This window comes from Lissotriton vulgaris, chromosome 4_1, assembly GCF_964263255.1.
Source record: "Lissotriton vulgaris chromosome 4_1, aLisVul1.2, whole genome shotgun sequence".
Lineage (NCBI taxonomy): Eukaryota > Metazoa > Chordata > Amphibia > Caudata > Salamandridae > Lissotriton > Lissotriton vulgaris.
Genome location: NC_141691.1, coordinates 1,747,542,340 through 1,747,554,591, shown reverse-complemented (window position 1 = coordinate 1,747,554,591; position 12,252 = coordinate 1,747,542,340). Strand labels below are relative to the sequence as shown.

The 12,252-nt window shown below is 50.7% G+C and overlaps 1 protein-coding gene across 1 annotated transcript in view; it reads right to left on the bottom strand.

Annotated features, from left to right (window-relative positions):
• VPS13B (vacuolar protein sorting 13 homolog B) overlaps nucleotides 1-12,252 on the bottom strand; it is a 2,999,480-nt gene that overhangs the window by 1,031,227 nt on the left and 1,956,001 nt on the right. Inside the window, exon 32 of the mRNA XM_086966051.1 lies at nucleotides 4,903-5,029. Coding sequence (XP_086822177.1) covers nucleotides 4,903-5,029 — 127 coding nt within the window. The remainder of the gene's footprint in view (nucleotides 1-4,902; nucleotides 5,030-12,252) is intronic.

The window sequence follows — 12,252 nt, the reverse complement described above, 5'->3', positions numbered from 1 at the left end:
TCCACCAAGACACTGAGAGATAGGGAAGGAAGACTTTTGACCTGGTTACAGAAGATGAAGTCACGGAAGGAGGTTGTTTCAAGTGACAGCGAAGGTCTGAAAAGAAGGGTAGGTCTTCCCCTTCAACTGAACCTCCTGCTAAGGCCTCTCAAAAGACCTCTGATAGGTCTAACAGGCCCAGTCCCAAAAAAACTCCTCACCGAGGTGCAAAGGAGAGGGAGGGACTCGTTACGGAGCTATTTTCTACACAGAAGGTGAGTCAAGGACCTTCTGTTGTCTCTCCACCATCTGAGAAGACAAAAAGTTTCAAAAAGCCATCATCTATACCTCAGGAGGGAAAATCGGAGAAGAAAACCCGTTTGTCGACGACGACATCATCAGGTACGTCAACGACGGCTGCTAAAGTTCACCAGGCATCGATCACAGCTCAGTCGACGGTCCGACAGCTTCGACGACGACTTTGTCGACGACGCAGGTTCCTATCTCTGTGTTGTCGACGATGTTAACAACCTCGACGACGATGACGACGACGGTGGTGTCGACTACGACGATGGCGATGACGACGGCTACAATTTACTGACTGGGATTGGGCTAGAGAGCTCTGGATGCTAAGAGAGGGTTTTGACATGTCAGACCTGGGCGGAATGGTGCATCATGGGATAGCCAGAGGCCACACTTCACAGGAAGTGGTGATCAGGAGGGAGGGTTCTTAGTAGCACATTGGCTACTGACTGAGTCCTCCCTGAGGGCATTTCCTTTGCATAAAAAGGGCACTGTTGGCACCCAATACTCAGATTTTGATAGACTGGAGAAGAGGACTGAAGAAAGACTGCCCTGTTGCAGCACGAAACTGGAAAAGCAAGGCTGTACCAGCATGGACTGCACCATCTGAACCTGGTGGCTAGCAAAGGAGAAGGGACTGTGCCTGCTGTGTCCTGCTCGTGAAGAAGTAATCTACGGAGCCCAGCCAAAGAAGTAGACTCTAAGGGCCAGATGGCTGATCTCTTGTTTGCAGCATGTAGCCACAAAAGATGAAGAAGCCTGTTGGGACGAGTTGAAAGCCCAAATCTTCAAGCCGCCATATGTCGTCGCACCAGATGCAGCACCAGAAACCAGGACTGACACTCAAGTTTGCACCCAAGTCTGCTGGACCAAGGAGAGTTGTTGGAGTGCAGCTTGGTTACCAAGAAGGCAAAGTATTGTCTAAGGAAGGATTTTGCTGTGACCTCCATACTGATGGACTAGTAGCCCACAGGCGACTGGACTTCTGCCAGGCTGGAGAGTGTTTTGAGGAACATCGACCCCTGTGCCAGGACAGCCTTACCAAGCTCGAGGACTGAGGAGTAGCCGTAGGAAAAACCCTGATGTTCGCATTGCCTCTACAGCACCATTGAGCATCCTGTTTACCTTGCATCAGGACAATTTTCATACGATCCTATTGCAAAGGGATAAAAGTGCCTGGAACTTCATGAAGACTGCTTCTTCCTTTGAGGTAACTATTTCTGTGGACCTTGCTGGTCCCCCTTACTGGCTCCCTGCCACAGCTTGTCACCTAAAGTAACTGTAAGTAACTGCATCAATACTCACTCAAGTTTTTCTTGAAAGAGTTTGATGCCAAATTTGTTGAATTTGCCAATTCTTGTTTGTGATTATATGAAAAGGTACATATTTACTATACCTCGCCATTGCTGTGTCTCTGGAACCCTCTTGCGGATCTTTTTTCGTGTGATGTTTAAAAATACATTAAAATACAGTCTATTTTTATAAATTGGTGTTGGATTTATTGAGTGTCTTGTTGGTTTCTTCTTCAATTGTTTTGGTGCTGTTTAAATGCTTTACGCGTATTTCATTGTGTAAGCCGTGCTGCTCAGTGCTACATGGATACAGGGTTGAGCTAGAGGGTTTAACAAATGAAACCTACTGGTCCTAAAGGTGTTGGTAAGTGTATTACACAGTGAGGTTGCATAACCACACCATATAATACACTTCATTTCCTCACAGAAGTTTAAAAGTGTAACTCATTGATTTTCTCACTTTTGCTTGATAGATTTTTCCCACATCAGAAGAGCCCTTAGAGCAGTAGCGGCTGGTGTGCTGGACAAGGGGTAGGGAGGGGTCGCAGGTGATAAAAATAAAAAAAAGTTTAAAAAATCTTACCTGCAGCCGGCTGTGTCGCACTCTTCTGCTCCTCTTCTCCAGGCGATGCAAGCTCCCAGAATGCCCTGCGGCAAATCCTGAAGCATGACAGCAGGCCTGAGCGCCCTCGATTTACACTCCAGGCCCCGCTGGGAGTCTGTGAGTGCTCGCTCCAACCCAGCTGCGTTGGAGAAAGATTTTACTGCGCATGATGGCTTGGCCGGCCTGAGACAGCCGGCCAAACCATCATGAGCAGTGATGGGAGTGCACTACCACTCACCTCAGTTCTGTCACCCGCCAGGCCCCGGCCTCTAAGACTCGTCAGGAAAGGAAAAATAAAACAAGTGTTTATTATAGGTTTATTTCTTCTTGCCTGCTGTTTTTTGGGGGCGACGCTCCTCCACCCTAGCGGAGGAGCCGCCGCTGCCTTAGAGAAATGTGACAGTCTGATAAAATTGGGATGGTCAGAGATTCCCAAAACTTAACCAGCGTGTAACTAAAAGGAGCCATAAAACTGTTCAGCAGCCAAAGCGGTTTCCGAATATTAACAATTTTCTGCTATGAACGATTAATTCCTAGGTTTGAAGCATTTCTTGGCACTTCAATGAAAGGAGCAAATTTGAAAATATTATTTAATATGTTAGAGGCAAACATGAACCAGACAACTCCCCATTCCGATTACCAGCAGGCTCCACATAAACAACCGCCAAGGAGCTGACCTGAGGCTGGCAAAAGCATCAAAATGACCTCCTACAATTCAGTGAGAGTATATGAAGGAATCAAGATAATCAATGACCCTGAAAGGTCTCTTTGGAAGGATGCTTGGCTTGAAAATGTTTATATTGGATAAAAGAAGAATTTTATGTTTTTCCTTTCTGTCTTATCAAAGCCTTCTAACTTTCCCAGCTAAACCCGAAGGCCTTGGGCACAAGGGCACAATAGCTGCACGCTGCTCTGCTGCATTCAGGGCTGTTACATTTTGTAGATGGCGTAGGTTTGGGAAGGGAGTATTCAGTTCCTGGCTATCTGAAATAATTTCTTTACTGATCGAAAAAGGTTCATTTTATCCTGATATCGCTGGAGCTTAATTTGTAATAGAATGAGTGCTGGTACCCAAAGTTCTGCTCTGAAACCTGCGGCCGGTACAATTAAATGTTAACGCACCGAATACCAAGGCTTCGTCTCAAATCTACCTCATGCCTGTTTAATCCACTACTGCTTTCTTCCTTAGTAACGGGTTTTCCGTCTTTCTCTCCCTCTATCTTTTCGCTCTTTTTGTTTTTCCTCTCTTGCTCTCGGTGAATGTTTGACGCAGAAAAATAAGTGCCAGTCCCCCCAAAAATGTGCCGGTGGTCCCGACCGGCTCAAATGATGCACTGCTCGTGGCGGAATCCAAGCAGAAATCGTAGGTTATTACGTGTTCTTTGGTGTGGCTCCTAGAAACTACTGATACATTTATTTATTTTTGTTTTACTGACCATTGTCACATACCGAAAAGGTGCTGTTCATGCTCTTGGCTCCATGGTTTCTGCTGAAAGATGCCAATCATTCAAAGCCACCGATAATTCCTTCTGGTCTCACCAGGTACTGTGGGCATGAGAGGCAGGAGAGGGCGGCATCTTTTGTTGGGGTCAAGGCATGGGAGACTATTGCCCAAAACGGAGGAATATATGGCAGGAAGAGGACATAGTTGTCAAGTGTTTACTATGGTATCACGTGTAGGGATGGCACGCATTATTGATGCTCGCCTGTGTTACAATATGTAGGACAATTACATCTACGGGTATATCACAAAAATGCCAGGACTTATAACTAAAGTGAAGAACCAGCAAATCTTGACTCACTTGGTAAAGAATTAACTTGTGGGCCCTAAAAGGTATGAACTGAGTAGAATAAATGCATCCATTATTCAGTAAGTACTCTCTTCTGTGGGAAAAGCAAAGGCAAAGCAACCAAAAAACGCAAAAAAGTATTGTTTTTGCTGTACATCTATCGAGAGGGGTGGCCAAGCAGGGCAGCAGTGTTGAACTGACTGTGGGAAGGCTCAGTGGCAGACTGGTAAACCAGCCAGAGACTGCAGTATCACAAGGGTATGGAAACAGATGTCAGCTTTGTCATCAGACAAGGATGGGAGGGACAATGTTATGATGAAAACAATAACATGAAAAGCATCTAAATCTGAGGGCCAAAACGAGGGAAGGTCCAAAGTGGTACCATGATTGCAAGTTTGGAAGAATAGGGTTTTAAAAAAATAACAAAATGTGACCTGCAGCTCCCGTAGATTGGGGCGAACAATTCTGTTGTAATAAATTCAGGTTCAGATAGAGGCCTGCGATCCACAGGCAGACTATGATTACAGAATGTACTGAGCAGTGAGGTCAGCGGTACAGACGTACAGTTATGTACAATCTGAAAGAAGGCAACAGCTGAAATCAAACCAGCTCTATTGATAAAAGTGAAGGGTCTGAAGTTTATGATCCGTGGGCCAAATAAAAAGGAACGTTCCGCCGTGTCTGCTGTTCCGTGGCTCAATTTATGATGATTCATCCTTAGCCGTACAAAGAACATTGAACCATTTAAGTATACCTGCCGTTTCAATGTTTTGGAAGTGAGTGTCGTAAACATACTTAATCTGCACAGATGCACCTAGTTTTCTCTACTGACCCATGAAAAGTTAATCATTCATGCTAAAGCCACTTCTAAACAAGATGACTCTTCACAAAAAGAAGTAAACATATGTTGCTGCAAATTAAGAATTACACTAACCTCAGTTTGCAAATTCTCCATGGAAACAACTTTGGTGAAAATTATAGCAGGCGCTGCAGTTATTCGCACAGTGAAATCCGTCAAAATAGGACTCAATATAGCCCTTCGTTCCTGGTGTCGCCGTATGCTAAAAAGAAAACAGTACGAAACAAATGTAAGAGCTTAAATTTAAAACAATATCGAATTCATCTTACAAATTAAATAATGTGTATCAGCTAGCGAACCCGATATGTCCATGCATGCAAGACATGTTGCAGGAAATGTTACACCAACATCTCACTGATCGTAACATTGGCCAGCTAGAACCTACTACCTAAATTAAATTAAAAGCCGAAATTATATTTTTAAAACTTCAAAGTTTCTAGGATTTTTAAAGTCATTTAAGAATAATAAAGACAGTGTGTGCACCACTGGACTGGTAGGATGATTTTTTATGTTTATATTTATGATAAAAATGTAAATCTGTTGTGTAATATTTATCACTAGGGTTAGATTTATCTTGTCTGAGCGCTTGCTGTGGACTAGAAGAAGAGCGGATATGTAATATCAGAGAATTTCAATATGGGGGGGTTCTTCTCACTGCATATGGATATAAATAATGAAAGGGGCAAGCACAGAGTCCTTTCTCACCTATGAATCGCACAAAAGGAGCACAAGGAAAAAACCTGGTCCAGTAGAAACTTCAAGATGTCTAGAACGTCCAAACATGTTGCTGATGAGAAGTGCTAACAAGCCTGTGGCAACCCAATTGATCACTTTTTTGCACCAGCTTATCCTTTGGTGTTGAAGGCTCTGGGAATATCAATGAAGGAAAATACAGCAAGCCATCTGTCCTATCAATGTGCAGCCTGCCAAAGTCCAGTGCTGTTGAATCGTTGATATCCCAGAACAAAACCTCATTGGTACTTTGGAAATAAATGTAAAGCTTTCAACCCATTACGATAGATGACTCATCAAGGATTAAATAATACTTTCATACAACAAAATGGCACTGATAATAGCAATGGGTCACAAGAAGGCAAAAAGTCATTGTTATTGCATGCACTGGTTATTTCTTTGGTAACTTACTGGTTTCATGAAAAGTCCTGGCTGGAAAAATATACCAATAAAAGGGCACATCATTCGATGTATGCCTTAGTGCCGCGATAGGACAACCCATAGGGCCAAATGCTCTTGAATTCTTCAACCCATATGCACAAGTTACTTACCTTCTGTAATGATATATCTGTAAGAAACAGTAGTTAGTATTAGATTCCCTACCTTAGAATATCCCCAGGCGTAAGACTGGATCCAGAAACTTTTGCGTAGCAGTACCCTTGCGCGTCGGTAGGCGTCGTCTGCGGCTCCGTGTCCATCGTCGGCGTCGTTGGCACCGGGATATAGTCGCCGGAGTACTTAGACGCCACCCTCGCGCACTGACGCCAGTTCTTATACATAGCTTTTCAGCGCCAGAAACGCAGAGCCATGATAAAAACCAACACTGGTGCCATGAAACTAGGGCCCTGAAAGGGGATGACCTTACTCCTAGATATCGGTTCGCAGAACAGGGAGGATGGGTGGGGCGGTAAGGAATCTAATACTAACTACTGTTTCTTACAGATATATCGTTACCGAAGGTAAGTAACTTGTGCATCTGAAAGAAACAGGTTAGTATTAGATTCCTTACCTTAGAATAGATACCTCAGCAATACCAACCCCGGTAGTGGGTATGCGAACCAATGATCACACCAGAAAGTCCTGGAGAACAGAACGGCCAAAGAAGCCATCCCTCAGTACTTGGCTGTCCAGGCAGTAGTGTCTTGCGAACGTGTGCAGCGAGGCCCACGTAGCTGCCTGACAAATGTCCTGCTAGGGGACTCCTTGGCCCAAGGCAGTAGTAGTCGCCGTGGCCCGAATAAAATGGGCCCTCAGCCCAATAGGAGGTTCCTTTTAAGCCAAAGAGTAGCACGCTTGGATGCACAACACGATGCACCGAGAGATGGTCTGCTTGTGCACTGCCCGTCCTTTCTTAGCGCCCACGTAACCAACAAAGAGTTGGTCATCCACCCGGAACTGGCGTGTGCGATCCAGATAGAAGGGAGAGCGCATGTTTTGGGTCCAGACGGTGGAGCCTCTCTTCCTCTTTCGAGGGATGCGGAGGCGGAAAGAAGGTGGGCAAAGTGATGGACTGCTCAATGTTGAAGTCTGTAACTACCTTGGGCAGGAAAGAGGGTTTTGTCTGCAACACAACCTTGTCCGGATGGACAGAAAGGAAAGGAGGTTTAGAGGAAAGAGCCTGGAGCTCACTCACTCTCCTGGCAGAGGTGATGGAAACCAGGAAAGCATTCTTAATAGTAAGAAGACGGAGAGGACAGTTATGAAGCGGCTCAAAGGGAGCGCACATCAAGTAAGTTAGAACCAGGGTCAAGTCCCACTGGGGCATCACGAAAAGAACAGGAGGGAACATGTGAGTGATGCCCTTCAAGAATCTGTTAACAATCGGGGACTTGAACAAAGAAGACTGATCTGGTAGCCTCAAGAAGGCGGAAAGGGCAGAAAGGTAGCCCTTGATAGTGCCCAGAGCAGAGCACTGCTGGGCAAGAGAAAGAAGGAAGAGGAGAACCTCAGAAAGGGGGGCAGACAGTGGATCCACAGCCTTTGCTGTGCACCATGCCACAAATATGTTCCACCTGCAGGCGTATACCGACTATGTGGAGGGACGCCTGGCTACCAGAATCACATTACAAACTTCAGGAGGCAAGTCAAATGGCCTCAAATGTCGCCGCTCGATCTCCAAGCATGGAGGTGGAGACTGGACAGGTTCGAGTGGAGGACCATCCCCTGTTGCTGCGACAGAAGGTCCTCCTGAAGAGGCAGACGAATTGGGGTATAGACAGACATGCTGAGTAGCTCTGGATGCCAATACCTTCGTGCCCAGTCCGGAGCCACAAGGATAACCTGGGCCCGGTCACACCTGACCTTCTTCAGCACTCTGGGCAGAAGTGGTATAGGCGGAAAGGCGTACAACTGACCGCAACTCCACTCGCGACCAAAAGTGCTGCCTTGGAAATTCTAACGCGCAGAACTGATGACATTGCGCGTTCTCTTCTGTGGCGAATAGATCTAACCAAGGCTCTCCCCACTGCTGAAAGAGGACTTGCGCCACGTCCAAGTTCAGACGCCATTCGTGATCCATCATGCACCGACGGTTGAATTAGTCTGCCCTGGCATTCAGGGAACCTGCCAGGTGTTGAACCACCAGGGTCATGCCCTGATATTCCAGCCACTGCCAGAGGCGCAAAGCCTCCTGGTATAGGGTCCACGTCCTCACCTTGCCCTGCTTGTTGCAGTACCACATGGCGGTGGTGTTGTCCTTGAACACCTGCACTACACTCCCCCGGACAGAGGGGAGGAATGCCTTCAGTGCTAGACGAATCGCCTGCAGCTCCAGAAGGTTGATATGGAGCCGGGACTCCGACGGAGACCAGAGGCCTCTGATCTCCGCCTCTCCCATGTGGCACCCCCAGCCCTGGAGGGATGCGTCCGTTTGGGGTAGGGAGAGGGATCTGCCGCTGACCCAAACACGGTCCGTGAGCCACCACTGCAACTGTTGTGCAGTGCCCTCTAAGATCAAGACCTGGTCGGACAAGTTGTCCTGATGCTGGGCCCACTGAAACTTCAGGTCCCACTGCAGAGCCTGCATCTGCTACCGGGCGTGATGCACCAGAAGGATGCAAGAGGCCATCAGCCCCAGAAGCCGCAGCGTCAACCTGACCGAGACTCGGGATAAAGGTTGAAAGATCGGAATCAGAGCCTGAATATCCCGAACCCGCTGTTCTGGAGGATAAACCCGAAACTGCGCCGAGTCTAGAACCACTCCGATGAAGAGGAGCTTCTGAGAGGGACACAGGTTTGACTCCGGCACATTGATGGAGAACCCCAGCAGGTGCAGGAGGTCGGCCGTAGTCTGGAGGTGGCTGACGACTGTCTGTGGCGAGCCCACCTTCAACAACCAGTCGTTGAGGTAAGGGAAGACTGAAACCTCCAACCTGCGCAGATGAGCTGCGACCACACCATCACTTTCGTGAACACCCGTGGGGCGCTGGTAAGGCCGAAGGGGAGCACAGTAAACTGAAAGTGCTTGTGGCCTACCGTGAACCGCAGGTAACGCCAGTGGGCCGGCAGGACGGGGATGTGAAAATAAGCGTCCTGCAAGTCCAACGCTACCATCCAGTCTCCAGGGTATAGGGCAGCTAAGACCTGAGCCAATGTCAGCATCTTGAACTTCTCCTTCCGGAGGAAGCCGTTGACGCTCCGTAGGTCCAAGATAGGGCGGAGGCCCCCTTTGCCCTTCTTGGGTACCAGAAAGTAGTGGGAGTAACATCCACACCCTACTTCTGGCCCAGGAACGCGCTCGATGGCCCCCTTGGCCAAGAGGGCTGTAACTTCCTCCTGCAGAAGTTGCACGTGATCCCCCGACACGTGGTGGTACTGCGGTGGCATGGCTGGAGGGGACGTCTCCGATGTGACAGTGCGCCAGTGGTGGTGGTGATGGCAAACCCTGCCCCCCAATGGCGTCACATGGGTCTGAAAGCTCGGACTAGGAAGGTTTCGAGGCGGATGCTGCAAGGGCAGGTGTGGACTGGCCTTGCCGTTGTCCCCGACCGCCGCCACGGCGGTTCCCGTCTGCCACCGCGCTGGACGGTAGTCTGCGGCCCGTGGCTGGCTGGATGTGTGGGGGCGCCCCTCCCTTGGCCACAAAAGGAGCGAAAGGCAGCCGTTTGCTGGCGCGGGGCCGAGAGGCCCAAGGACTTGGCTGTAGCCTTGGAGTCCTTAAAGCGCTCAAGCACATGGTCTGCCTTGTCGCCAAAGAGGTGACGGCCATCTAACGGCATGTTCATAAGTGTGTTTTGGACGTCAGCCGAGAAGTTGGCGGACCTCAACCAGGCGTTGCGACGAATCGCCACCGTCGTTGCCATCGCTCTGCCTAGTGAGTCAATAGTGTCCAGCCCACACCGGATGGAATAACGCGCCGCATCTCGACCCCCCAAAAGGCCTTGGCCGAGTTTAGCCCGGACCTCCATCGGGCATTCTGGCAGCACGTCCGCGACCGTATCCCACAGAGAGTGGGTGTAACGGCCCAAGAGGCACGCAATGTTAACTGACCGCAATCCTAAACTCAGGGAGGAGAATACTTTCTTCCCGTATTGTTCGTACTTCTTGGATTCCCGATCGGGGGGAGCCTCCGGGAATGTGGTCCAGGAATTAAAGGCCTGGATAACCAGGCTCTCTGGGGTGGGGTGGGTAGACAGAAAGCAAGGGTCGCCCGGAGCCCGGCGGTGGCGCCTGGCCACGTTCCTATCCACAGGCTGACCTGTAGCGGGCTTGGACCAAGTGCCCAGAAGAACGTCAGACAAGGCCTCATTAAGGGGCAGCAGAGGCTCGGCCGAGCATGACTGCGGTTTAAGGACCTCAGTGCGGAAGTTAGCCCTCACGGACGCGACGGGGAGCTCAAGGCCCAAGGCCTTGGCAGCCCTCGTCAGCACCACGCTATAAGCTGCCCCCTCCTCCGTAGCCACGCTAGGAGGGGAGACAAAACCAGTGTCGAGAGAGGTGTCCAGACCACTGGCCTCCCCAAGCTCTCCTGTTTAGTCCGCAGAAGACTGACACTCACGTGCCAGAGGGTCCTCAGACCCCTTCCAATCCCCCTCGTCACCCATCGCCTGGTACTGAGGCTCGAAGGATGGGGCCGGGTCATAGAAATAGAAATCTCCAAACGGCGTCGAGGATAGGACCAGGGACGGCGCCGTCCTGGGACGGCGCCGAGGGCGACACCCCAGGGGCCGGAGCCGGCGAGGTCGTGAGGTAGACCGGCGGCGACCCGGATCCGGAGCCGGATCCAGTGGGGCCCTGCGGCGTCGGGACCGAAGTCGCCGATGGCGCGGGGGCAGAAGCACCCGACGGCGCCAGGGCAGAAGCACCCGGCCCGCCTGGGGACCCAGTCGGGCCGCTTGGCCCGAAGGCGCCACGGAACCCGACGGAGGAGAGTGAGCAACCTCATTGCCGAGAGGAAGGCCTCGATCTCCTCCGGCGTCGCGTGCTGCCCAGGAACCGGCGGGTATGGAGCAGGCCGCGACGCCCGCCGCTCCGGCGGAGCCGCGTGGGCGGTGTCGCCCGAACCCCCGGCCGCGTCGCGCCCGAAGACCGATGACGACTCCCGGAACTGTGGTGACTCCGGCCCCGCGATCGGCCCGCGACCGGTCCCTCGACCTCCTTTCGGACCGGGACCTCGAGTGGCGCCGGGGGGACTGCCGAAGCTTGAGTCGCTTACGGGACCGCTCCCGTCTAGCTTTAGACGTCAGGGCCCGGCAGTCGGAGCAGGACTTGTCGTCGTGGTCCGGGCCTAGACAGTGCAGGCACCGGCGATGGTGGTCGGTAACCAACATCAGTCGGTTGCAGTCGGCCCAGGGCTTGAACCCGGGCATCCCTACCGGCACCGTCGGAGTCGAAAAACTTCGAAAATAGATCAAAAAGAATCGTAAAAAGTTAGTCAAAAATTGACTAGGGTACAACTTTTTCCGGATCTGCGCTTGCTGGCGCAGAAAGAAGAAGAACTGACGTCATCGCGCGGAGGCGGCGTCTAAGTACTCCGACGACATCATCCCGGCGCCCACGACGGACGTGAAGCCGCCTTCAGACGCGCATGGGTACTGCTACGCAAAAAAATTCTGGATCCAGTCTGACGCCTGGGGATATTCTAAGGTAAGGAATCTATCACTAACGTGTCTCTTTCAGATACAAGCATCCTGGGACCGGTTTCAGGATATGTCACCCTTCTTCAGCCAGGCTAGCTTGAATCCAGTGGCCCGGTGAGCAAGGGACCCACGTCTGGACATACACATCCCGCTTAGGGCGAAAAGGAAACAAGCATCCTGGGACCGGTTTCAGGGTATGTCACCCTTCTTCAGCCAGGCTAGCTTGAATCCAGAGCCCGGTGAGCAAGGGACCCACGTCTGGACATACCCATCCCGCTTAGGGCGAAAAGGAAACAAGCATCCTGGGACCGGTTCAGGGTATGTCACCTTTCTTCGGCCAGGCTAGCTTGAATCCAGTGGCCCGGTGAGCAAGGGACCCACGTCTGGACATACCCATCCCGCTTAGGGCGAAAAGTGTATGTCCAGACGTGGGTCCCTTGCTCACCGGGCCACTGGATTAAAGCTAGCCTGGCTGAAGAAGGGTGACATACCCTGAAACCGGTCCCAGGATGCTTGTTTCCGGTCCAGGGAGGACCTGGCCTGGCAGTTCGGTCTGGACTGTTCCCATGAGGCACAGGGTCAAGACTGATTTGCATATGGCTGGGTTCAAACTGGA